Source organism: Diaphorina citri, unplaced genomic scaffold, assembly GCF_000475195.1.
Source record: "Diaphorina citri unplaced genomic scaffold, Diaci psyllid genome assembly version 1.1 scaffold975, whole genome shotgun sequence".
NCBI classification, from domain to species: Eukaryota; Metazoa; Arthropoda; class Insecta; order Hemiptera; family Psyllidae; genus Diaphorina; species Diaphorina citri.
Window position 1 is genome coordinate 72,625 of NW_007378406.1, and position 27,937 is coordinate 100,561.

The 27,937-nt window shown below is 39.1% G+C and overlaps 2 protein-coding genes and 1 long non-coding RNA gene across 5 annotated transcripts in view; 2 read left to right on the forward strand and 1 right to left on the reverse strand.

The window, feature by feature from the left end:
- LOC103513470 (microtubule-associated protein RP/EB family member 3) lies at positions 1 to 15,516 on the forward strand. 3 transcript variants are annotated; one of them, XM_008478302.3, is made up of 6 exons: positions 1 to 141; positions 1,721 to 1,976; positions 8,736 to 8,842; positions 9,056 to 9,205; positions 13,709 to 13,764; positions 15,447 to 15,516. In XM_008478302.3, coding segments are annotated over exons 1-6 (666 nt in total). In that variant the 5' UTR covers positions 1 to 45; the 3' UTR covers positions 15,448 to 15,516. The 3 variants fall into 3 exon arrangements, with proteins under 3 accessions (XP_008476524.1, XP_008476525.1, XP_008476526.1); XM_008478304.3 differs by having other exon boundaries at positions 2 to 141; positions 1,721 to 1,952; XM_008478303.3 differs by lacking the exon at positions 13,709 to 13,764 and having other exon boundaries at positions 15,447 to 15,511.
- The window catches only part of LOC108252904 (proteasome subunit beta type-2), a 25,658-nt gene continuing 9,099 nt past the window's right edge, over positions 11,379 to 27,937 (reverse strand). Inside the window, exons 2-4 of the mRNA XM_017445836.2 lie at positions 12,931 to 13,124; positions 12,573 to 12,735; positions 11,379 to 12,057 (exon numbers count right to left, since the gene is read on the reverse strand). Of these exons, the coding sequence (XP_017301325.1) occupies positions 11,846 to 12,057; positions 12,573 to 12,735; positions 12,931 to 13,124 (569 nt within the window). The 3' untranslated portion in view covers positions 11,379 to 11,845. The remainder of the gene's footprint in view (positions 12,058 to 12,572; positions 12,736 to 12,930; positions 13,125 to 27,937) is intronic.
- On the forward strand, positions 22,320 to 23,021 carry LOC103513469. Its single transcript, XR_003392666.1, has 2 exons — positions 22,320 to 22,456; positions 22,978 to 23,021. It is a non-coding gene; the product is annotated as an uncharacterized LOC103513469 (long non-coding RNA).

Sequence of the window (27,937 nt, forward strand, 5' to 3'; positions counted from 1 at the left end):
GTACCCTCATGTAATATTTTTCATCTGATTGCAGGAAGTGTCCCAATGAAGAGGGTGAAATTCAGAACAAACCTAGAACATGAATACATACAGAATTTTAAAATTTTACAAGCAGCTTTCAAAAAAATGAATGTTGATAAAGTAAGTAAATTTGACCTATTTTAAGTTTTCTATTTAATGCAGTTTTGCCCATTTACCTACCTAGCTATTTCATTCATTCTTAGAATCCACTAGCTAATTCTGTAATCTCAACATTTGCAATCTTCAAGTAAAAAACTAGGTATTAGCTGTATAGCTGTTCATGTCCTAATAACCCAGTACTAGATTACAAAGTGTGTCAAGAAAAGATTAGTTAGAAGGTTCATGGAGTAGGTATTAGGCCCTCATTCACTTCCTTTGAAGTTGTTATCTATCTACCTACTTTTACTTCTGAAACTTTCCTTCCGTTTCAAGGTGAGATGGGGACTTCAATATATTGATAAGTAGTTTGCCTATGCCTTTTGATAAGTTGAATTAGAATAGGCACATAGCTCCTTAATCAACACAAACTTTGATCAGTAGAAAGCTTATCTGATCAAGGAAAATAATTGAGTTTAAGTAAATTTTCTTTTTGTTATCATGCTTAATTTAGAGTTCTCAGGTTTGATTGAATGGAACAATAAACAGTTGCAACCCATAGTTTTTAGTTCCTCTGATTGCCAGTCAATGTGTGCCTATATAATTCTTATATCTAACTTAAGTACATACCTACTTCTTAGGGTTACCTTGTTAGCATTATCTATATCTATATTATACCCATATGTAGGTACCTACTTTTGTAGTAAGTATTTCTGTAGGAGAAGTTAGTAACTGAAGAGCAGTAGACTTGAACCAATTAGATATCCACAATTTTATTCATGATAGAGGGAATCAGAATGTATTATTGCTCTTTACACTTTAATTTCAAAATACCTACCTACATAATAAAATTATTTGCATGTGCCAACCACTTTTCTGTAAATATCTGATTCATCTGATTGGTAGATAGTTACTTAGATACTAAGTGAGCACCTACATATTATGATCAGTTTTATTAGGTGTCTAAGAGGTCATTAAGTAAGCAATGTCTTCACTATTTATTTATTTACTTTACTTTAGTCAAGTGAAGACATGGTTTTAAGGTATCCCTTCCTCCCTTGCTACAAGGCCACTTGACATATGGCAAAGTATCCCGTTTTGAAAGTACATGTACTTAATACTTTCTATTATTCCAAATTAGGATATCCCTATATTTTCCCACATTTTACTCAAGGGTGGCCCTGATTTTTCGTTCCTAGGTCATTCCCGTAGACAGGCTAATCAAGGGTAGATTTCAAGATAATTTCGAGTTTCTCCAGTGGTTTAAAAAGTTTTTCGACGCCAACTATGAGTCACGAGATTACGCTAGACCGTCGATTTTTTTCTAGCAGTTTCTATGAAATTGTATTACATTTCTTTCATAACTAATTAGCGGTTGTAGATTTTATTTTCTTCTAATATTTATTTATTGTTTTACTTTATGCAATTTGCCTATAACTGCTGTCCATTTCATCGCAGCATTATTATTTATTTCATTATTTTTTGTCTGTTTCCGCTGTCAGTTTGAGCACAGCACTATTTATTTTATCATTTTTTTCTGTGTCCGCTTTGCAGTTGGAAATTCACACGCCCCCCTGTCCCCCCACCCTCGTTCTGTTCACAGATAGTCCCCATCGATAAGCTGGTCAAGGGCCGGTTCCAGGACAACTTCGAGTTTCTCCAGTGGTTCAAAAAGTTCTTCGACGTGAACAACACGGTGGCTGACTACGACCCCGTTGGGGCCCGAGGTGGAGAAGCGATGGGGAACGGCTCAGTGCGGTCTATCAGCGCTACTCAGATTCACAAGCGAACCACGCCAGCTGTGGCCCCGCGGCCTGTCGCCCCCAAACAACCTGGTGATGTGAAACAAGCTTCTCAATGTAATGAGCGACTAACCCCCTGGTGGTCTTTTTTACTAACCCTGGGCTTTTTTCTGTATGTTTGGTGGTGGTGATGGTTTTTTTTTCTAATTTCTTGTGATGTCCTTTTCCAGAACTTTAGACGGGGTTTATCTAAATGGTACCTATAGCAAGAGGTAGCGGTGATTACATTTCCCCTATTTTCTTGTAATTGTAAAGTTCTTTTCGGGAAATTTAGGAAGGATATAATAATATGTAGCTACATTTTAAGAGATTTGGGGCTCATGCTAATAGTCACTATTGATTGCTTCACAAAAGGGGGTAATCTTTCTTTTATGCGAGACTAAAATCCCCCAGATTAAGTTGTGTTTTATGGGATTTTTTCATGCAGCACAGAGTATTTAAGCATGTGTCTCGTATTTTTCTTTTCCCTTTTCCCCTTTCTTTCCCCCATTAAACTGTTCAGGGTATGTATTTATGTAATCTTTTCGGCGGTGGTTTTTCTCAAGTTGTAAGTTTTTGGTGACGGATAATATTAACTTAAGGTAATCTTTAAGTAGCAGGGTTCTTTCTCCCAAAGGAACTCTTCCACCCAACAAATTTCAATTTATTTCTATCTATCCGACCAACGTTAAAAGCTCCAAATACATGAGCATTTCAATTATCAACAAAGTCGTTCCAAAGTTTATCGCGAGCGCCAAAGTTTCTACTTTTCGTGACATGGCGCAAGCAGCTATTTATCGATCAAATTCTTCCAATAAGTATTCAATCTAACTACTTTCATGTGTTTATAATGTCGTGTTGTAAGGTGTGAGTTAAGCTTCCAAATATATCTTCCAAATTGGAGCGAATGGGTGGTGCCCACACAACTTCCTACCTCTCCATATATTACATGTTTAACCCTTTCACCCCTAAAGGGACAATACGTCCCACAGAAACATGATTTTTAAAATGGGATATATTGTCCCAGACCTATCGAAAAAAATCCGTTCTCAGTGTTTTTCAAATGTTTCTTTGTGATCTAAGACGTCAGTAAAATTCACTGGGCTAACTTGTCTAGTTTTGTCTCCAGGTCGATTTTTGTTCAGTAGTCCTAGGAGGACATTGAACTTTGTAGAGGTCTTATTTATAGCTCAAATAATAATGCCTGACCAGAAAAATTGAAAGATTCTTCCTAAAATAAGTCGGGGTGAAAACAAATTTCAATTTATTTCTATCTATCCGACCAACGTCAAAGCTCCAAGTACATGAGCATTTCAATTATCAACAAAGTCGTTCCAAAGTTTATCGCGAGCGCCAACGTTTCTACGTTTCGTGACATGGCGAAAGCAGCTATTTATCGATCAAATTCTTCCAATAAGTATTCAATCTAACTACTTTCATGTGTTTATAATGTCGTGTTGTAAGTAAGGTGTGAGTTAAGCTTCCAAATATATCTTCCAAATTGGAGCGAATGGGTGGTGCCCACACAACTTCCTACCTCTCCATATATTTCATGTTTAACCCTTTCACCCCTAAAGGGACAATACGTCCCACAGAAACATGATTTTTAAAATGGGATATATTGTCCCAGACCTATCGAAAAAAATCCGTTCTCAGTGTTTTTCAAATGTTCCTTTGTGATCTAAGACGTCAGTAAAATTTACTGGGCTAACTTGTCTAGTTTTGTCTCCAGGTCGATTTTTGTTCAGTAGTCCTAGGAGGACATTAAACTTTGTAGAGGTCTTATTTATAGCTCAAATAATAATGCCTGACCAGAAAAATTGAAAGATTCTTCCTAAAATAAGTCGGAGTGAAAGGGTTAATGAGAATGATGAACGAGTAAACTCGGTTAACTAATTTAAGTTTTGCTTGTGAGTAATCTTGTTAAATGATTCTATGAACGAGTAAACTCGGTTAACTAATTTAAGTTTTGCTTGTGAGTAATCTTGTAAATGATTCTAGAGATATTACGGCAGTTGTCTTGCATTAATGCCGCGATCTCAGATCTTTCGAATGAATGAAGAAAGGAATGCGAAGAAGAGGTTCTTGAAAAGAAATGCTAGGAAGAATATGGAATATGGTTCTTAGAAAGGAATGCTAGGAAGAATATGGTTCTTGGAAAAAAATGTTAGGAAGAATATAATAAAATTCTTCATGATATTTTTTTTTTCTTTTATGTGTGTCTGCATAGCCGGTATTGTGTAGAAAATTTGGGTTCAATCACCGGCTCCGCGGCAAAGTAAAGACTTCGATATTGACATGACACAGAGGCTAAACGTTAGGCCAACCACTCACTATCAGGTAGACCTGACGATAGGTACACCTGATCAGGTCTACCTGATAGTGAGTGGCTGGCCTTGGCTACCATTCTTGAATTTTTAATCAAAATCGTTTCCACCGAAATCGTAATTTTCGTATTTTTAATCCTAATCTTCTGAACTCGTAATTTTAACAAACCTTTGTATATCATTTGGTTTTGCCACGGCTTGTCAAGTTCATTTCTCACAGTCCAGTTAGCTCGATAGGTGACCGTGGAATTGCCTCGGGTATTATTCATCACACCCTAGTGCACTTGAGTACAATGTATTTTGCTCCTCCAGATGTCGATAAAGATTACTATCGTGGTTTTAACTTTAATTACCCTATGCTCGTACTGGTACTCTTGAGTGCGAAATTCAGGACATTTTGCATTTCCATTCCCTTACTTTGACGGCCTTTTCTGTGTGTTTTTAAAAATATTGAGATACTTTATACTGGTGTTTTCCATTTCAACTCTATTTACATTTTTTTTTTTTGTTTTTTCACTCCCACAGGATGGTTTTGCTCCACCCGAAGAACTGGAAGGCGAAGCAAACGAAGAATATTGAAGAAACAGTACTCTTGAGTGCGAAATTCAGGACATTTTGCATTTCAATTCCCTTACTTTGACGGCCTTTTCTGTGTGTTTTTAAAAATATTGAGATACTTTTTCTGGTACCAGCTAAAAGTCCAAATGGTCTTCGAGATACAGTTATCGTCATTTGGCTCTATTTTCGATTTGGTTCTACTTCTAATGCATTAATGCTAGCCTGCTTAGTCTTGTGTACTGGATATCACTTCTCAGTTCAAACCTAATCCAAGGAAATAACGCATCATTAATTAATAATATATCATCATTCATACCTTTGGATCCTGAATTCCAGTTGCTTAATCCTTTGGATTAAGTATAAAGTCAGCAGGGTAGCCCTGGGCATTAGTAGGATAAAGCGAGTGCCACTACATTGTGATTATTATAGGTACTTAAAGGAAGTTCATGTTTTTCTAGTTTGCAGTGTTTGGTTTTCTACACCCGGTCAAGATATATCGAGGTTCTTATCATTGGAAGGAAATGTAGTCGTAGGTGCAGTGTTTGGTTTTCTACACCCGGTCAATAAATATCGAGGTTCTTATCATTGGAAGGAAATGTAGTCGTAGGTCGTAAGTAGTAGTTGGAGTTGCTGTGAGTAGCTTATTATCAGGCAGTGACGCTTACCTAGACTTGAGCAGAATCTAGGTAGAAAGTAAAATCTGGGATGAGCTAGGGCGCTAGGAATGCCAACTTGACATCTCAGGGCCGGATCAGTTGCTTAATCCTTTGGATTAAGTATAAAGTCAGCAGGGTAGCCCTGGGCATGAGTAGGATAAAGCGAGTGCCACTACATTGTGATTATTATAGGTAGGTACTTAGAGGAAGTTCATGTTTTTCTAGTTTGCAGTGTTTGGTTTTCTACACCCGGTCAAGATATATCGAGGTTCTTATCATTGGAAGGAAATGTGCATGATCTAAGAGCTGTGGTGAATTCAAAATGGGACCCTTCAAACCCAGGTTTCTACCTTTTGGAGCCCCAACATTTGTTCTTTTTTGTCGACTTTCCTCGTTGAAACTATTGAGCTTTAATATTGCCTGCTTGAAACATTACCCCTACAGTCGAAACAGAGTTTCTGGGTATTTCATGGTTGGTAATAAATCCAATAACTATGAATGTAGTAGAAGGGGCTTTCTTTATCAGGCAGTGTCGCTCACCTAGACTTGAGCAGAATCTAGGTAGAAAGTAAAATCTGGGATGAGCTAGGGCGCTAGGAATGCCAACTTGACATCTCAGGGCCGGATGTGCTGGGTGGATCTTGGAGGAAAGGGGGCCCTGGGCAACCTTTTTTTAATGGGCTTTAGGAAGATTATTTTTTCAGACTTCTTTTTAACTAAATTCCCGTTTTTATCTCATTTTCCTAATTTTTCTTATGCGGGTTTTCCCAATGTTATTATGTCCCAGTAGTTACCTTCTTTTCCTCCGCTTCTGTTTCTTCCTTGTTGTTGTTTATTTATTGCTAAGTACTGACGAGTCCGATAATATATTCTAGGATTTCTAGGAAAGCTAAACAAGTATATCGAGAAGTTTAAACCAGGTTTTTCGATTCAGAGTATTTAGTACCTCTAGGAACTTAGATGTTAGATGATAGACATCCTCCTATTCTGAGAGGATATGTTTGATTTCTCTCCGATTCTTCTCCTCCTCCTCCTCCTCCTCCTCCTCCTCTTATCCATCATCCGCCTGATTTCCTATCCCGGTACAAAAAAAAATATATTGTACCAAATACATAAGACTTTGTTGACACTGCGAGACTGCAGGGACTTTTCAGTCTCATTCTGGCAGTATAAGCAGGGTATATTCTATTCTATTCTATCCCTTCCCCCTACTCCCCCACACATTCTTCCGGCCCTGCTCGTACATATGGTGTGCAACTGTGCACACGCACAGATTCGTACTCAAGATAGGAGAAAGTCACTTGATTAGGCACTCCATAGCCGGGGATCACTTTCATTCGGTCGTGGTCACTTGGGTTCAGAGACTTGGTATTCACGGTCTGACTAGCAGATTCCTAAATATGGAACTCTAGAGGGAAAACCGGTGCTTGTGGATGTCGGCTTGGCCTTGAAATTTGGTTCTCCGCCCAAACTCTTCGATGTTTGTCTTGGCTATGCGCCGGTTTCGGCATAGGTTTGACTTGAGATTTATTTATGAGGATTATATTTACATTGTGCCGCGTCCCCCCTAATAGAATAAGTGGGGTCTTGGTTGAACTATGAAGGTGAATATTTTGAACTTTCATTCATACGGTTTTTGCTTTCTATTTTTGCTCTACCTTAAAACCTGAAATCCAGAAAATCATGGATTTAGCAATATCTCTGGGAGTATCTGATTTCCCTTTAACCCTTTTAGACACTTCCTTGCTCTCTTCCTTTGACGCGCCAAGAAAGTACCTTTTTTTTAATACGGTGCTGTGGCTTGGTTTTAGGATCGCTTATTTCGAGAATTCTCATCTGTTTGTGAGTATTTGTTTGTTCATGTGATTGATTATGAAAGCTAATTATGTACTTTCAAAATGCACAAATTTTAAACTGAACAGAGAAGAAATGCGAGTTCGGACATAAATCTAATAAATTGCCTCTCATTTCTTGTCGTGCATACTTATGGTAATGCATCGTTTTCTAGCAAGCTAAGACACAGATCTCTTCTAGCTCAGTGTGATCTTTTTAATCCATAATAAAATGTGGGTCACCTGACTTGGTGCAATGTGTTCGGAGTAAAATTCCTTGAGAATGTTTACTATGTGCTGTTGTGCATCGAGTATGAATAGAGTTCCAAACGCTCTATGATTTCAACATGTGTGTGCTGTTTTGCCTTTTATGTCCGACCGGTATTGAGTTTTATTTTTAAGTACTTGGAGAGAGTCTCTAACTATTAATAGGATTATGTGTGTGCTGTTTTGCCTTTTATGTCCGACCGGTATTGAGTTTTATTTTCAAGTACTTGGAGAGAGTCTCTAACTATTAATAGGATTATGATTGTTATTGTTTGATGAATAGTAGCGGCGGGTGACGAGCTGGTTAACCAAAGATTTAGTTGATTTACTTATGACCAGGGCCACCATGTGTGTTTAAACTTGGTTTAACTAATGGATTTAAGCAATCTGATGGTCTAAAATCAATTAGATCGCTTAATTCAATAGTTAAACCAAGTTTAAACTGAAATTTTGGTCCCGATCATCAGTGAGTCAATGATGTCTTTTTTTTATCGTTATTTTTTATTTTTAAATAAATTACATCTGGGGGTACAACCACTGCGAAGGGCAGTCTCTGCCACCTAACCGTGATTGTGTATGTACGCCAGTAGAAATCAATTAGATCGCTTGATTCAATAGTTAAACCAAGTTTAAACTGAAATTTTGGTCCCGATCATCAGTGAGTCAATGATGTCCTTTTTTTTTATCGTTATTTCTTATTTTTAAATAAATTACATCTGGGGGTACAACCACTGCGAAGGGCAGTCTCTGCCACCTAACCGTGATTGTGTATGTACGCCAGTACTTTTACTAACTGAAAATACTATCTGCTTTACAAGTCACTGTCGATTTATTGCTGTTACTTTCTATTTAAATTGTCTCCTTTGACCTGTTGTGCTTGGCATGTAGTAGTTATTGCTTGTTAAATTTTGCCATGTTCAGTACCATTTACACTGTTGAAGTTTTCTAGTAAAGTAAAACTAGTTAGTTCTCTAGTGTAGTAAAAATAATTGTTTTGTTTCCCTTTATTATTTAAATAACAATAATAACAAAAATAAAAAGACAATTGAGATTCCACATTCAACGAAGAAAATTTGGTGAGCTTTCGAGAATACTCAGACCAAAATGCGCGAGAGAGGTGTTTACGAGCGCTGGAGTTGAAGTTACTCGGCCAAATAGGACAGTTCAACTCATCTCGACTTTTTGCTTATTTTACAGTGGCCAAATCCACAGCAGCTGCACCCAGAGCTGGTCTGAACTCCAGGGGCACCCCAGCAGGCAGAGTGGATAACAACTCCTCCCGAGTAGATGAGTTGAATAGCCAAGTAAGAACCCATTTTTCTATTTTATAAAATTTACACCTATTTGTACCAAAAACACATGACCTTGTTTAGACTGCGGGAGTAGAGGGACTTTTCAGTCTTATTTCGGCAGTATGAACAGGGTATATTCTATTCTATTTTAAAGTTAATAATATTCTGTTCTATTCTATTTAAAGTGAGCAATATCATCTGTTCCCTTTCCTTTTCCGTCTCCAGATGATGGACTTAAAGTTGACAGTGGACGGCTTGGAGAAGGAGCGAGACTTCTACTTTGGAAAGTTGAGAGACATCGAGGTTCTGTGTCAGGAGCATGAAGGAGAGACCCCGGTGATTCAGAACATTCTGAACATCCTGTATGCCACTGAGGTAAGTGTTGATAGGGGAGGGATGCTAAATAGTGTGCTGAAATTATATAGGTACTAGCTGAATTCCGTCGCTTCGCTCCGGAATCCCGCTAGTTCATCCCGAGGCATGGCCAAACTTGTGGAAAAGGCATTCTAGCTCAGTGTGATCTTTTTAATCTATAATAAAATGTGGGTCACCTGACTTGGTGCAATGTGTTCGGAGTAAAATTCCTTGAGAATGTTTACTATGTGCTGTTGTGCATCGAGTATGAATAGAGTTCCAAACGCTCTATGATTTCAACTTGTGTGTGCTTGAAGAAACGAAATGTCCAAGATAAAATGATAAAGAGAAAAAAGATAATAACTTTTGTATCAATTATACTATGATAAATATTATTCATTTCGTATCGTATTCTGTGTTTAAATTAGCGCGCCTTTGTTTCTATTATAAAAAGCTCTGTGAAATCTTTAAAAAATATTATGTAGGTACCTCTACTCGAAATTTCAGTTAAGTTTTTTCTTTATTTATCTTGTGTTTATAGTCTGAAGGACAGAGATTTTTATGCTCACTAGAATTTGGAATTTTAGTATTGTTGTACTACCATCTATGCTCTCTTATTTAGGTTTGTACTTGAACTTGTATTCGTATAAATGTGGGCTCAAATTTCTTATTTTTAGTGAACACTTTAGTTGTAAGGCAAAACTAATTTTCTCGTACTTAGATAAATCGTAATTTGGAGTGTCTGAATATCAGATGTTATTTTCTTGGAGGTTTTCTAAGATTTTTTCGAATAAAGAATAGCTGTAAAAATTCTGTTTGGTGCTTCGTTTGATGAGTGTTCTCGTCTGTCCTTCGTATGTTGATTTAATCTCTATTATTTTACGTTATTTTGTTTTATAGCTAACAAGACTTGCGTATTCGGAAAGTTAAATGTAGATATTGCAAAATATTGGAAGAAGGAATTTTCAAAGCACTATTTACTTCGATCCAGCTTTGGTCATTGTTTCCTTATCTGTCGGCTCAAATCGGCTGAATTTAACAACATTATTATTTAATTATTTATAATTTCATACCTACAGATATTCACTTGGAGGTCTTTAAAATATCAGTAGCCCTGCAGAAGTATTCCTTTAACACTGTTATACCAATTCTGATTTTCAATATACGAAGTTGACATTTTCGTATACTGCAGCGATGAACAAAGTAGAAATCCCTCGAAGCCGTGAATTCCTTCTTCAAAATTGCTAGGTATGATTAAGGGGTCCATTATTGTTGAGCCTTGATAGTTTATTGTCCTGCAAGACATGTTAGTGTTGATTAAATACTAGTGTTCCCAATGTTTTGGGGGAAAGAATTTTCATGGTAGTAAAATATTGAAGTTATATTAGCTTGTGTAATAAAATTCATGATATAATTAAATTTACGAAATCTCGGATGAAAAAAAAAATATTGAACTTTTGTAAGAAAGTTTGACTTTTTTCCTCTAATATCACAAGCAAAATAAAAAAATAGGGACTTCAATGGAAGTAATACACGTCTCCAAAATTGAATAGATATTTGTGTAGTTTTTAGGGCCCTTATTTGACGAACGAAGACCGTTTTGAATCCCAGCAACTAGTATTTCAACAAGAAACACGAACACAATATAAATTTGTATTAACAAGAGGTGATGGAAAAAAATCGAGGTATTTACCACTTTTTTCTGTAACCTAGTCTTTAGTAGAAGATGACCAATTTCTGGGGTTTGTCTGGGACAATTTTCACCATCTTGAATAAAGGGATATGATAAGTTTGGGCACAAACGGAATCTTTGACAGTCAAATCAATTGATATTATTGCTCCAGAAACTATAGTTTACCCATGGAGCTTAATAATGTTTTTAATCAACAAGTTGTTTACCAAATTGCCTCAATTATCAGATGACTGCCACCTCTTGTTACTACAGCCTTTATATTGAATGTTACTAATCTAAAATAGTCTTATCATTTATAATTATTATTTTTAAGTTACTTTATGAATAAAAATTTCTTAATTTCTTATTTATTTTTTCAATCACTTTGGTTTGTTTTACGTTTCATCTTTCTTTTCAGTGTCAGAAGAGCCAATAAGACTTATTTCAGAAACAGTAAATTGTAAATAATGTACAAAACTTTCAAATACCTACTCGTAAGAGGAAAGAAAAAATACCAACAGATGAGTGTTTCTTTATTAAAGTTATCAATTTATTTTATTCACAAATCTTTGCCTTTGACTACAGGATTATCTTCATATAAAAGAAAATAAAAAGTAGAAATATTATTGTATAGGTTCCCTAAACACTGCAATAGAAAGTAATAAATAAGGGGCACAGAAGGGAACAAGAAGTGGGTGATTTAATTATAATGCAACTTCTATGGTTACTTATGAATGATATGAGGAAGAGTTTGTTGTTTTTTTATAGTCCTCTATTTCTATAGATGGGGGGGTTTCAACAGAAGATATTGAAAAATACATTACTTTCCTTATAGGGTAAGGGAAGTAAAAAGGCAAACAAACTGATTGATATAAGATGGTGTTTTGCTGATCACACCAACAATCAGAAATAAATTCTGTCATACCCAACCACAAATGGGGAAAAATTCCCTATCAAAAAATAGTGTAAATAAAATCATCCTCTCTCATTTACACAGCAACAGGAATAGCAGCATATTGCTCAGTTTCTGGGATCCCTTTGTTTTCTTCAGGTATGTTCTTAGCTTTGATGGGGGGCAAATGTTTGATTCCATCTTTGCTGACCATGGTTACTTTAAAGTTGGGTACATTGATGATGAGCCTCTTCTGAACCTCTTGGACACACTTGGCAAACATTTCATAGGCCTCTTCCACAGTCATGTCTGAAATACAACAAGGCATCCAGCTTTAGAAAAAAGGTAGATTGCCAGCCTAGTTAGCTTAGTTGGTAGTGCATCTGCCTTGTAAGCGCTAGGCCGCGGGTTCAATTCCCGCCCGGGGCGGATTTTATCCTGATGGGATAATGTTTGTTCTCAGAACGGCTGGCTTTCTCCCATCTTGTCTTACTTCTTTCTTCGATTTTGGGACGATAAGACCATAGCAGTTACAGTTCCCTCTGTCAAACCTCTTAAAAAAAAGTAGTTTTATTTTCATTTTAATATGATGGTTCAAGATCAGTGGTTACAAGTATTTAGTGTTGTATTCTTTCAAGGAAAAGTTAGGTGGGGAAGAAAGTCACAGATGACTAGGTCAAAAGTAAATCAATCTTTGCAATTTTACCCAATATTAAAAACAAAGTAATATGGATTTGTACTTTCTAACTTTGTACAAACTGATTTTGACTATTCAATAAAACTCCCAGTTTATTGTCTTTGCTTCTTGTTGATAATGAACTTACCACTTCTATGATATTCTCCCATGATACTGAGGGTGACAATTCCTGGATATCCATGAGTAATGTATGGAATTTCTATGAGGGAAGCAAGATAGTCAATGAAAAATAATTGAGGTCCTTCTTCTGGGTCATGCCCAGCAATCAACATGTTGCAATTGTATGGACTCTGTGAACAAATTGGAACAATTATTTTTTATCTTATTTGTCTGTAATGAAAATTAGATATTGTTTTTGTGGATTTAATATTTTTTACTTCGTTGAGTTAATGAGTACCTACTTGTTAGTAGATTAATGGATTACCAAAGAGCTGAAAGAAATTGAACTTGGTCTTTAAAAGCAAAAGTAATGTCAGCAAACTTACCCTTGACCGCAAGTATTCAGCTAACTGTTTCCGTGTGTAGTAAGCAGCAGCTCTAGGTGACAATTCATATCCATTTCTCATTTTGTACAACTGAATATTTTTGGCAATGAATTCAGCAAACTGGACAGTATCTCCAGAATCTCCAGTGACAGCCATTACCAGTTTATCAGAGATCTTGTAAATCTTACCCTCATCTAGATAAAAGCAGAATAGAACATAACAAGAATATTATAGGTACTGAAATTAGGAGCCATATTGCCCATCACATCTTGTAGTTTTTCTTCTGCAACTACCAGCAATGGGATACTTGTACTGTGGTGTATATCACTTGGTCAAATGCCTGGTCAAACATTTTTTTTTTTCTTTTTTAAGCCCTAAAGGGACAATACGTCCCATAGAAACATGATTTTTAAAATGGGATATATTGTCCCAGACCTATCGAAAAAAATCCGTTCTCAGTGTTTTTCAAATGTTCCTTTGTGATCTAAGACGTCAGTAAAATTGACTGGGCTAACTTGTCTAGTTTTATCTCCAGGTCGATTTTTGTTCAGTAGTCCTAGGAGGACATTAAACTTTGTTGAGGTCTTATTTATAGCTCAAATAATAATGCCTGACCAGAAAAATTGAAAGATTCTTCCTAAAATAAGTCGGGGTGAAAGGGTTAATGAGAATGATGAACGAGTCCTTGAAGCTCAATGGTGAATTAAAATTCTCAGGCGTAGCGTTGCAGTGAGTAGTTTAAAGTCAGGTTAGTGAATAAAATTGAACTCTTTTCCAGGCATCAACTGACGAAATTGTAGCTCAAGAAGATGAAAATCAGAACTCAACTTTCTAGTAACTACCTCTTGTTTTTTTCTTACATGTTCTATTAATGTGGGCTTGTTGAGGTATCTTTGAATGTTATCTTAAATTCGTGTTTACCGAATAAATGAGTGTGCAATTTGTATTTGACCCCCCCTTTAACTCTCAATCTCACGTGGTCAAATATGCACCCCAAAATGTGCACCAAAATACACACTAATGCCGGGACTTGCCAAGTCAGATTATCTCGGGATTGAAATTAATCAGGAATTTTGCTAATCCTTATACCCTGATTCACCCCAAAATGTGCACCAAAAAAATACACACTAATGCCGGGACTTGCCAAGTCAGATTATCTCGGGATTGAAATTAATCAGGAATTTTGCTAATCCTAATACCCTGATCTTGCAGAACTGAATCTCATCTTGAGGTAATCCTTAGTGGTAAGTCCCGGCCTAAATACTAAAAAGAGTTAACATATGACATGATCTAAGAGCTGTGGTGAATTCAAAATGGGACCCTTCAAACCCAGGTCTCTACCTTTTGGAGCCCCAACATTTGTTCTTTTTTGTCGAGTTTCCTCGTTTAAAGTATTGAACTTTAATATTGCCTGCTTGAAACTTTACCCCTACAGTCGAAACAGAGTTTCTGGGTATTTCATGGTTGGTAATAAATCCAATAACTATGAATGTAGTAGAAGGGGCTTTCTTTGTTTGGACCAAAGGAATATTTATGTTTAGGTGGACTGTATACTTGAAGGCTCTCTTCTCTCTGTCTTTTCTTCACCCTTCTTGGCTTTCTTTCTATACCTCTTGAAAGCTTTTAGTATTTGATTTCCAAAACCAAAGGAATATTTATGTTTAGGTGGACTGTATACTGGTAGTCTTGTAGGCTCTCTTCTCTCTGTCTTTTCTTCACCCTTCTTGGCTTTCTTTCTATACCTCTTGAAAGCTTTTAGTATTTGATTTCCAACTCTACATGTTTTGGACCGTTTAGTAATTATATTATTTGTCAAAAAAGGAGGCTCTTTACCGGGAGGTTTTGTGTCAATATACATCCACCATTTTCTGTTTTACTGTGTTCTCTCTTCTCTCTCTGGTCCTACGGGTGTTATGTGTAGTCAGCAAGTAGTGACAGATTTTTGTTCAATTGTCAAAAAGGAGGCTCTTACCTGGAGGTTTTGTGTCAATATACTTCCACCATTTTCTGTTTTACTGTGTTCTCTCTTCTCTCTCTGGTCCTACGGGTGTTATGTGTAGTCAGCAAGTAGTGACAGATTTTTGATTTCACAATACACGCTCTCGAGATTCAAACAAGAATAATCATTCATAACTAACTCCCAAGTATCAGAGTTCAATTTAAGCATACCAAAATATCACTCACGATTTTCACATATTGCAACTTACTTACCAACAACCGATACTAAAATCCGTCAACATAAAGCTCGTTACTCATTCACTTACTGACACAATATAACCTCACCAGTAAGTGGATTGAATTGATCTTTAATGGTCCTGTCCAGATGTTAAATTGGTGAGTTTTTTCCCATTATCGAGGTATTAAATTGGTTAACTCCTGCTTCAAAACAATTTATGTTCAAAACGTTAAAAACATGATCGTTTGACAGGTAGTAGACCCCAGACTGAGATATTTCATACTGGTGTTTTCCATTTCAACTCTATTTACATTTTTTTTTTGTTTTTTCACTCCCACAGGATGGTTTTGCTCCACCCGAAGAACTGGAAGGCGAAGCAAACGAAGAATATTGAAGAAACCGAGGAAGAGGGTGGTGAAACGTCTTCCCTTACCTGTAAAACTAAGGTAACTAATGTTTGTTTGTTTGTTTGTTTGTTTTTTCAACAAAATTCTTAAGTTTATTTAATTTGATTAGGTTAATGAACAATAATTACATAAATACTTTCTTAAAAAGTAGCCTCCGTGGTCGAGTGGGTATCACACTAGGCTTGCACGCCGCAGGTCCCGATTTAGATTCCCGGCGGGGTCGAAGTTTTTTCGGCTCTGTGCTTGAAGTTCAGGTTGCCCTCAGCCTCGTGTGAACAATCGAGTAGCGACCAGTGGTGGCATTACCAGGGAGAAAAATTAATGATACGAGTTATAGTAAAGGAGGCACTAGTAATGCTGTGATACCCACTAAAGTTGTGAAGAAGCTCTCTGCTTTACCACAAAGAATTAATGATTTGATTTGATATTTTTCTGCTGTTTCAGGTTCTCATTTTGAAACTCATGCTCCAATGTCTGAATTACAATGCGCCCAACCATTTTTTAGCCATGTTTCAAACCAGATTATCAAGATTGCCCACTAACTAGGTACTAAAATTATCGTCTGGTTTTCAGCTGCCCTCTCCTCAATGAACCTAGCCAAGGAAATCGCCCTTCTCCAGCAAAATCGTGGTCTGGGTGGTACCTATCATCACCACATGGTCACAACCCTATTCACCGGTATTCGAGAAACTCTTGCTGACATTGTTCTCCTGTATTCGGCCCAATGTGGTCTCTCAACAGGGCCACTCCTAGGCCTCCTGGGTCATGTGAGAACCACAAGTCCTGAGTTCGATGCCCGGGGTGGGATGGATAGTGTGAGTCTGGCTCTCCTGATGGCGTTACTCTACTCTATTGATGTTAGCATTGTACAGGAGAAGGATGACATTGAGAGTAAGTTACTGTGATAATTTACCATACAGAGTTCAATTTTCCTCTAGAGTCTACAACTACCTGAAAACGGCCACTTGGTCTGTGGCATATAATATCTCTTAGTAGAACTGTCAAAATGTTTTGGCTTGGCGGGGCGGAGCTCTACCTCACTCCTTAATTTATTGAGAGCTGAATTTGAATAATTGTAGACCAAATTTCGGCTTGGGATTTCCCAACTTGAGACTGATGGTTAACTTTACGAAATCCTTTAATCTGCAGCTCATGTCCTACATTCATCACCCACCTTTCTATCTCTTCCACAGACATCCACAGTTTCCTTCCCATCCTGCAAGAAGACAACCTCATCGCGCGATTCAACACAGAGCTGTGCAATCCTCAGTCCAACTGGACCTGCACTGGCCTGAGGACCGTGACCCAGTTTGCCTGGGGTCTCACTTTGGCCAGTATTCGCTCCTTTGCGTCCAACGTGAGGTCCATGGAGAATCTGCCTGAAGATGAGGACAATCTGGTGAACCAGTGCATTCAGGAGAATGTGTTTCAGTTTGTCAATCATTCGCTGCTCACCTCGCAAGCTGTGTTCAAACAGGAACTGTTTCTCAGGTAAGATAGGCTGATAGAAGATATATTTTCTCTATTTTGTCATCAGCTCATCAGTCATCACCTTTCGGCTATAGCTAAAGCCGCTACAACAACAACAACAACAACTCAGGTAAGAGCCTTTGGTGTTTGTTGTTGTTGTAGCGAAGTCCACTGTGCAAAGGATCCTTTGGTGATCAAGACGCTCGTCTGGTAAGCGGTCATGATTTTTTAACATAATTTGATAATTTTGACCACGTAATAATGGAGCTCTAAAGGTTATGTGGTAGAGAACGCCTCCGGCATTAACCTCGCCGAGTGGTAAGGTTACACTCCATTTATTATTTTTTTTTAGATTGTACCTTGAAACCACTTTCGCATTACTACTCCTTACGTTTTCCCCCTGTACATGACATTTTTTAGCCCTCATTTTGAACGTTTCACGTTCGCGGACCTCCTACATATTTTAATCCTCCAATATCATCTCTCCTCACAGAAAATTCCACGCTCTGGTAACAGACTTCATCGTACTTATGCCGATACACGTGAGGGAACTACGTGCCCGCGCGGACAAGGAATGTATGAAAGTCCAAGCCCATCTCAATGAAGGTCTACACCCACCGAGTGATCTTACCAAACATTTTGAGGAGTTCTTGCAAACCATTAGTCTCCTTTATAGTGAGGATCCGCTAAACTTGAAACTACACCAGGTGAGCTGGGAATGTAAAGTTTATAGTGAACTTTCCTTTGAAATTTATAAGTTTATAGGGAAAATTGCTGGGGAAGCTTTGAAGTTTATAAGGTTCAACGCCCACCACCGACAAAAAAAAAATGTTTTCGTATTTCGAATGCAAATATTTCAACGAATTACTTTTTGGTGTTCTCGTGTTGACCCAGCACCTAAATGAGAAGTATTGTGTTTCTTCTGTCCCATCTGATGAGAGACATACTACGCGATGAACATGCTACTATACAGAGGCCACACGAGTCTAATGTAGCAGTTGTTTCAAAATAAATATGTACCTAACTCACTTCCGGTTTCTCATGACATATTTGTATGATCAGTCATGCCGGTTAGACAAAACCTGAAGCAAATGACCAGCCTAAGGCACATTCTATTCCATACCCTCTCGCCCCTCAGGAATACTGGTGTCTCCAAGACCCGTCATCCATGTTCAAGACTCGCATTCCGCCCAAGCAAATCTGTCTCCTGAAATTCATCAAGCAGTCCGGAGAGTCCCTACCCTCCCAGTTGTTCATTCCCTATTTGAAAATGCTCACGGCACTCACCGCTTCTCAAGAAGTGGCACGGGAAACCTTCACCATGCTGAAGAATTTCGCGCATTTATAGGGAAAATTGCTGGGGAAACTTTGAAGTTTATAAGGTTCAACGCCCACCATTGACAAAAAAAAAAAGTTTTTGTATTTCGAATGCAAATATTTCAACGAATTACTTTCTGGTGTTCTCGTGTTGACCCAGCACCTAAATGATGAGGGACATACTACGAGATGGGCATGCTACTATACAGAGGCCACACGAGTCTAATGTAGCAGTTGTTTCAAAATAAATATGTACCTAACTCACTTCCGGTTTCTCATGACATATTTGTATGATCAGTCATGCCGGTTAGACAAAACCTGAAGCAAATGACCAGCCTAAGGCACATTCTATTCCATACCCTCTCGCCCCTCAGGAATACTGGTGTCTCCAAGACCCGTCGTCCATGTTCAAGACTCGCATTCCGCCCAAGCAAATCTGTCTCCTCAAATTCATCAAGCAGTCCGGGGAGTCCCTACCCTCCCAGCTCTTCATTCCCTATTTGAAAATGCTCACGGCACTCACCGCTTCTCAAGAAGTGGCACGGGAAACCTTCACCATGCTGAAGAATTTCGCGCAGTATTTCTGCTGGGATCATTTCTTCACGAGTTTGGCGTTCCATCTGACTCATTTGAAGCAAGATCAGGCCCCTGTATCAGATACGATATATCATAGGCATCATCATCAGCGTGGGATAGCACCGCTGGAAGTGCAGGGCTTGCAGGCGGTCCTGGGACTTATTCGTACCGTGGCTAGTAAGTAGTAATAACTTAGTGAAAGAGGAACACTCCTCCTCTTCTTTTCCCATGTACAGACAGGGTCGGCGTTTTTCGTCAGCCTCTCAATAAGCCCTAACTAGCGTGATTGCTTTGGGCTGACGTTTGGTTTTGACAAATTTTACGAGTGGATGCCCTTCGCACTCAACCTTTTCTATTTATTTAGCAAGGGAAATTTCAGGCTGGTATTCTCCCTGTTTAAAGTCCTACAGCCAGACAACAACCGACTTACTACTTACAGTCTTATTCATTCATCTGTTTGCCCTTGAGATACTAATACCTTAAATCAGGCGGTTTTATTTTCAAAATTATTAAATGTTTCTCACTTCCACTCAACCTCAAATGTTCAAGACTCACCCTTCCTTTTTCCACAGTTCACGATGATCTAAGCCGACAGAAGTTCTGTGAGCACACGCAATGGAATGCCATCCAAGTGATTCTCAGTCTCCTCCAGTGTTCTGTACATATCGAGCTGAAAGCAGAGCTTGTACTGACGCTGGCAGCCTTCGCCAAGTCCCAATCTATAGCAACCTCCCTGTGGCATCAGCTTGAAGCGTCCCAAATCATACCCACTGTGCACACCACCAGCAATTTCCAGTCTAGAGGTGAGTGGGAAAGCCACAGTTTTTCAATTATCCTGACGGGGTTAAGAGTACCCTTCGTATAAGCTTAACCTGACGAGAAGCAAACAGCCTTTAGGGCTGTTGGAACGTAAGCAAACCCGACTGGGGGCAAACAGCCCTAAAGGCCCCTAGTCGGGTTAAGCCCCTGATTAAGCCTCAGCGTGGGCTTTTTGTGTACGAAGAGCACCATCGAATAACCAGATAGGTATTAAACACACAAAATTGGGTCATCAGGAACTGTTGTATTACTCCTTTTTTTTCGGGTTAGTGTTGAATCAGAGAGATTGCCTTTGGCAATATTTTTGTAATTATCATTGTACAAGTATTTTGTGCATGATTATGACCTGTTAGTCAGAGCTCGAATTTGCTCGGGACAAAGGTTGAAGAATGTGGATACCTACCTCGTCCGCGATTCTCGAACAGCTACAAAAGTATTTATCTGAATCCAACTAACCAATCTTATCCTTGTCCTTGGTTTAACTTCAGGTGTGTTGTCCGAATTGGAAGAGGTAGAGTCTCGCAATGAAGAATACCCTCTGACTCGTGCCGTGTTGTCTCTACTCACGGAACTCACCAATACTCCTGTACCGTTCACTCTGGGTTCTGGAACTCGAGTGCCTGGTCTGGATCCCTATATTCAGTACATACTCAATCGGGTTCTCCTCACCTTCGCCAATCAACTCGTGCCGTGTTGTCTCTACTCACGGAACTCACAAATACTCCTGTACCCTTCACTCTGGGTTCTGGAACTCGAGTGCCTGGTCTGGATCCCTATATTCAGTACATACTCAATCGGGTTCTCCTCACCTTCGCCAATCGGTCCCTATTTTGGAAACAGAGGTGTATGTTTTTCTTACGGGAAAATGGAAACGGATTTTTTTTTTTTTCTTTATAAGAGGTTTTATAGAGGAAATGGACCTACCGTTTAGGATAAAATCCGCCCTGGGCGAGAATCGAAGCCACGACCTAGTACTAACAAGCCTACACTTTAAGCTAATTAAGTTGGTTTGCTCTCTCTCAACAAAATATGAATTTGAAATTCGTAGATTCGTAATAATTCGTACCTATTCGTAGTTTCGTAGTATGTAGTACCAAACAGTGTTATGTACCTTCACAGTGTACATTTTGTATGAACGCCGTGAAACTGTGTGATTATGCAATGTGCAACATTAAAATAGTGGATGTGCCTCATTTCCTTTTACTACTTGGTCTACCTTTTTACTAAAAACTTTTAAATGCAATTTCTTTGTTGTTTTATAGGTACCTACGTTTCCTTAGTAATTAGGTTTTTGATGAAACTGGGTAAAACCTTGGGCTAAAAATACATTGGTATTTATTTAAATCATCAGAGAGATGAGCTGAAATAATAATATGTACATCAGAACCTCATTTTTTACATGCATGCATGCATGTCTATGTATGTGGGAAACAGAATTAACTTTTAAGTCCATTAGGTAATGCACTTCTCTTTCCTTTGGCGGAGTTCACCTCTTGTTTCTGAGAATAATGGTGTAGATTCCATTTCTTCACGAGTTTGGCGTTCCATCTGACTCATTTGAAGCAAGATCAGGCCCCTGTGTCGGATACGATATATCATAGGCATCATCATCATCAGCGTGGGATAGCACCGCTGGAAGTGCAGGGCTTGCAGGCGGTCCTGGGACTTATTCGTACCGTGGCTAGTAAGTAGTAATAACTTAGTGAAAGAGGAACACTCCTCATCTTCCTTTTCCTCGCCTTTTCCCGTGTACAGACAGGGTCGGCGTTTTTTCTCAATAAGCCCTAACTAGGGTTTTTGCTTTGGGCTGACGTTTGGTTTTGACAAATTTTACGAGTGGATGCCCTTCGCACTCAACCTTTTCTATTTATTTAGCAAGGGAAATGGATACAATGAAAAGGAGGTATAACAATAAATTTAACAGTAAGAACTATAATAATTCATGATTTACAATATCTAATTCCCTAGGTGTGCTGGGTTCACCGCGTACTTGTCTTCACTCCATCATCTCCCTGCTGGGAGAATCCCTCAAGGCACGCCGCTCCTCAGACGGTCCTGCCTTCTCCCCACCTCCCCCGGAAATACATAGCTGGAGACCGAGATACTTTCGACGTAGGACTGAAAAAAAAACTCCATCCCCAAACCCCATAGCGGAGGGAAAGTAGGGGATTTCAAAGTACAGCTGAAAAGCCCCTTTTCAAAACCTCAACATAGTGCAGGGAAGAAGGTAGAACCTAATTTAAAGGTTACCACACACCCCAAGTCCATTTGGCTTCAGTCCATTGTCCAAAGTCCAGATGGATTCGAGTCAAATAAGTACATAAATGGAGTCTACAGTCAAGTCCTCGAGTTTATAAATAAAGTCCGCATTGATGATTTATTTTATACTACTTACAGTCTTATTCATTCATCTGTTTGCCCTTGAGATACTAATACCTTAAATCAGGCGGTTTTATTCTCAATATTATTAAATGTTTCTCACTTCCACTCAACCTCAAATGTTCAAGACTCACCCTTCCTTTTTCCACAGTTCACGATGATCTAAGCCGACAGAAGTTCTGTGAGCACACGCAATGGAATGCCATCCAAGTGATTCTCAGTCTCCTCCAGTGTTCTGTACATATCGAGCTGAAAGCAGAGCTTGTACTGACGCTGGCAGCCTTCGCCAAGTCCCAATCTATAGCAACCTCCCTGTGGCATCAGCTTGAAGCGTCCCAAATCATACCCACTGTGCACACCACCAGCAATTTCCAGTCTAGAGGTGAGTGGGAAAGCCACAGTTTTTCAATTATCCTGACGGGGTGAAGAGTACCCTTCGTATAAGCTTAACCCGACGAGAAGCAAACAGCCTTTAGGGCTGTTGGAAAAACCGTAAAGGCCCGATCATGATGAACGTAAGCAAACCCGACTGGGGGCAAACAGCCCTAAAGGCCCCTAGTCGGGTTAAGCCCCTAATTAAGCCTCAGCGTGGGCTTTTTGTATACGAAGAGCACCATCGAATAACCAGATAGGTATTAAACACACAAAATTGGGTCATCAGGAACTGTTGTATTACTCCTTTTTTTTCGGGTTAGTGTTGAATCAGAGAGATTGCCTTTGGCAATATTTTTGTAATTATCATTGTACAAGTATTTTGTGCATGATTATGACCTGTTAGTCAGAGCTCGAATTTGCTCGGGACAAAGGTTGAAGAATGTGGATACCTACATCGTCCGCGATACCCAAACAGCTACAAAAGTATTTATCTGACCAATCTTATCCTTGTCCTTGGTTTAACTTCAGGTGTGTTGTCCGAATTGGAAGAGGTAGAGTCTCGCAATGAAGAATACCCTCTAACTGGTCAATGTACTCACCGGGAATGCAGGCAGCGTGGAACAGGGTAAGTTTTCAGCTAAATTCCCTTTCGGAGTGAACCATTTAAAGAAAGAAAGGAATTTTAATTGTGTTAAGCAGAAATGCTTTTCACAAATGTCGTTCCCCGATTAATATACTACGTTAAATTTTATGATGACTTGGACTCGAACCACCAACCTCCAGATTCAAAGTCCACCGTGCTAACCACTTACACCACTGAGGTTGATTAATATTTTAATTAAAGATGATTATTTATCATTAAAAAGAACTTCTGAATTAAATAAAATATCCTTACTGTTCCAGGTCAACGTAGTTCCATCTTAGGCAGTTTAAATCCTCCTTCTGGGCCTCGTCTCATTATGAAACTACTCAGCCTCATCGATCTATCTCGACGCCCTCTGGAAAAACCCACCTGGGAGAATTTTGAGGAGGCCAAGATATTTGAAATCCTTGAGGAAGCAGAATTCGTGGCAGAACCCAACCTCAAGAAAATCAACGTTAAACGGGTAAGGTTACGGGATAATGTATAAAAATATGAATGTTTCACCACCGTTTTTATTTCGTGCCATTAAAAGAACCATCTTATGAGGTCAGTGTCGTAGCATGAACCCGGGACCTTCTGTATGGAAATAAAATAATAATAATGGCGCTGATTTGTACTGCTCGTATAGGACTGAAAAGTCCCTTTACTCCAACAGTAGGCTACTACTATGACTGTGGTGAAATCCTATGCTAAACACAGTTTACGAGTATGTAACACAACTTAGATTCGTAAAAGCTTAACCCATCTTTTGGGGCAGTTGCCTCTACACCTAAGCCTCAGAGTTTGCAAAAACACAACTTATCTTTTTATGATTATAGGTACGACGCATTCTGCTCAGCGAGATTTCCGCGGTCACCGAATGGCCCAGTTTGGCGGAAAAGCAACGCGTTCTAGCCGAGATGGAAAGCATTATCTCCTTCGCTATCCGATACAATGGGGAGAAAGAGTCCATGCATGCTGTGTGGAGCTTTGCGCAGGCGTGGAAACAAATGGCCGGGGTTCTGTTTGAAGTGACGCCCCAGGACCTATTGCCGTTCCCGATTCGGTTCGATATGCTTGTACAGATTATCGACTCTCTACTGGAAAAGGTTAAGTACCTAACAAGAACTTACAAGAAGCGTATTTATTTTCTCTTTTCAGATGATTTTATTTAGATGATGCAGATTTTGTACGTGAGGGTGAAATCTCGTAACTCACTGATGACTTGAAACTTGGTACTCTTGGTAGACTTAAGTGGATTTTGGATGACAAGTAGATATTCTGTCGGAGCATTGAGAAGTTTACCTAATAAAATTGTGTGTCTTTAGAGGACTTGCTTAGTATAGGTTAGATTTTGGTTATGTTCGAGGTTCGATCTCAGAAGGCGAATTAATCAAATCCACAAAAAGCTGGAAACCCCTTCATTACCTAGTGGCTTGATCTGCATGGAAGCTAGGAAAGCACTGCACCCTACCCCCTACCTTATTGATCAATCAATTCATAATCGTTCCATCATGGGACGGGTCGATGTACGAAGCCTCTCCACCAAGGTCGATCCTACCCCCTTCTTAAAACTTTAGAAAATGTTGTTGTTTTCAAATGTCAAGGAACTTGGCCCACTAGACCCTAGTGGTGACTAGGCCATTCTCCCTATAGTTTCCCCTTATGAAAATCTCACTACTCGCCACAGCAGCAGCCCCCTCCATCAATATCTAAAACGCCCGTTTTTCCCCTCAGGTCCAAGTGGACTTCATGCGAGTTCTATTTGAAGTGACGCCCCAGGACCTATTGCCGTTCCCGATTCGGTTCGATATGCTTGTGCAGATTATCGACTCTCTACTGGAAAAGGTTAAGTACCTAACAAGAACTTACAAGAAGCATATTTATTTTTTTTCAGATGATTTTATTTAGATGATGCAGATTTTGTACGTGAGGATGAAATCTCGTAACTCACTGATGACTTGAAACTTGGTACTCTTGGTAGACTTAAGTGTATTTTGAATGACAAATAGATATTCTGTCGGAGCATTGAGAAGTTTACCTAATAAAATTGTGTGTTTTTGGAAGACTTGCTTAGTATAGGTTAGATTTTGGTTATGTTCGAGGTTCGATCTCAGAGGACGAATTAATCAAATCCACAAAAAGCCGGAAACCCCTTCATTACCTAGTGGCTTGATCTGCATGGAAGCTAGGAAAGCACTGCACCCTACCCCCTACCTTATTGATCAATCAATTCACAATCGTTCCATCATGGGACGGGTCGATGTACGAAGCCTCTCCACCAATTTCGATCCTACCCCCTTCTTAAAACTTTAGAAAATGTTGTTGTTTTCAAATGTCAAGGAACTTGACCCACTAGACCCTAGTGGTAACTAGGCCATTCTCCCTATAGTTTCCCCTGTTGAAAATCTCACTACTCGCCACAGCAGCAGCCCCCTCCATCAATATCTGAAACGCCCGGTTTTCCCCTCAGGTCCAAGTGGACTTCATGCGGCCTGACTTGGCGGGGATCTGTTCGGAAACTCTCTTGCTTATGATGTCCAACATGCGGTCTAGTTTTACCCAGGAGAGACATACCAAGGAGAAGTTAGCACTGAGTCAACTCATATCACCACGGGATACGAACATACTGCCCGCCATTATCGGATGGATTCTGAACTCGGGTGCTGCCAGACAGCAACTCCGTGCTAACCTTTATGCAGGTACGTGTTTATTATACTCTTCGATTATGTATTTCCTAGATGGAGTATTCCCGCACATGCGCATTATAATTTTTGTAGCCAAAACAAAGAGATAATAGTGGAGTCAGAGATATAGAAAGCCCTTGGAAAGTGGAGTCAGTGGTGGCAGCACTGACCCCAAAGAGGAATTTGTTTACAATCTATCGGCTTCAGCAAATGAGCTCAATGCTGTTTCAAGCTCTGTATGAGTACTTATCAACACTAAGAGATAGAGAGAAAAAAAAAATAAGTATAAGTAATGCTTTATTTAGACTGTCAGTTTAGAACAAGATATTTCATGTGCTAACAGTTTTCAGTAAAAATACATGTCTTCCCTTTCTACATTCGACAGCGCTTCTCACATTCCTGCACATCGCCCGGGAGGATGGTCTCTCCCTGCGTCAGTTATCACTAGGGGGAGACACTGTCGCCCCTAGTGACGAGTACGATTTCGAGCCCGAGCTGTCCATCTTGGCCAGTTTGGAAACCACTGTTTCCGTAACTTCGCCATTCAATGTACTTATTGCTGAGTTCCCAGAGCGACTGGTGGATACCCTGTGTGTGGACGTGACGGGAGGACATGATATCTGTAAGGTACGTGAGCTTGAAGTATATAGATGGATTCTCAGGTATTTGACTGAAAAGCTTCGTAGTAGGACTGAAAAGCTCAGGAAAAGTATGGATCTACGTAAAAAACCCTACACAGGACGAGTCCTTTCAACCCCAGTCCAAATGGATTCGAATCAAATAAGTCAATGGTGTTTACACACAATTCTACGAGTCCAGTACCATTAATAAATAAAGTCCGCAAAAGTGTGGATGTGACAGGAGGACATGATATCTGTAAGGTACGTGAAAATACATAGCTGGAGACCGAGATACTTTCGACGTAGGACTGAAAAAAAAACTCCATCCCCAAACCCCATAGCGGAGGGAAAGTAGGGAATTTTCAAAACCTCAACATAGTGCAGGGAAGAAGGTAGAACCTAATTTAAAGGTTACCACACACCCCAAGTCCATTTGGCTTCAGTTCATTGTCCAAATGGATTCGAGTCAAATAAGTACATAAATGGAGTCTACAGTCAAGTCCTCGAGTTTATAAATAAAGTCCGCATTGATGATTTATTTTATTTATTATTATTATTTTATTTTATTATTATTATTATTATTTTTTTTTCATTCGGAATCCCTTTAGACACCCCACTAGTAGTATCCTAAATTGCTAATACTATTGATGTTAACATTATTCTTACCGTTTCTATTATTACTGGATACTAGGTATTTGTGTTTTTCTACTCCGACTCGAGTTTCGCCTATCTTATAGGCATCTTCATGGGAAACTGACTATTGGGTTGTTGTTGTTGTTGTTGTTGTTGCTGATAGTGACAATGGGGGTGGGGACAAGAAAAACACAAATACCTAGTATCCATTAATAATAGAAACGGTAAGAATAAAGATATACAGTGGAACCTCAATATAACAAACCTTGATATAGCAAAATTCTCAATATACCTAACAAAGAAAAGTTGATTTCCCTTCCCTTCAGAGTCAAAAACCTCAGTATAGCAAAGTAAAAAGAATAGATACAACGAAGTAATTTGGGGCACAAGCCTGAGAAAATTACCTCAATATAACAAAATGGATTGAATTTTAACCTCAGTATAGCGAAGTGAGATCCTTGGACTCTACTAAGCCAGGATCCTCATAGCATGATGAAATGATGTTTATCGCCTGAACTGATAACTTTAAAAGTGGGGACTTTATACAACTTTTCTAGAATGATTTCCTTACCATACTACACAGGTTTTCCAGTAGATGCCTATAAGATAGGCGAAACTCGAGTCGGAGTAGAAAAACACAAATACCTAGTATCCAGTAATAATAGAAACGGTAAGAATAATGTTAATACATAGGATGTCTAATATAAACCTAACAAATAATCACTATTGATGTTGTCAATAGGGGTACAAATCCACACCTACCTCGGTTGGGGTTGAACCCACGCCTCGTTATTATCAGGCCTACCGAGACTTTTGACTAACCACCGAGGCTTTTAATTGCACCAAAATTTGTACTTTGATTATTTTCTCTTCTAAAACTGTTAATCTTGCCTCTTTTCAGATGCTAGCCCTGGCCACTCTGAGTT

What these genes read in the sequence shown, in the direction of transcription:
- LOC103513470 (XM_008478302.3), top strand. Translation starts at nt 46, where the DNA reads ATGAAGAGGGTGAAATTCAGAACAAACCTAGAACATGAATACATACAG. An exon ending in TAGATGAGTTGAATAGCCAA is followed by an intron (nt 8,843 to 9,055) that starts GTAAGAACCCAT and finishes TTCCGTCTCCAG; the next exon opens with ATGATGGACTTAAAGTTGAC. An exon ending in ACATCCTGTATGCCACTGAG is followed by an intron (nt 9,206 to 13,708) that starts GTAAGTGTTGAT and finishes ACTCTTTTCCAG; the next exon opens with GCATCAACTGACGAAATTGT.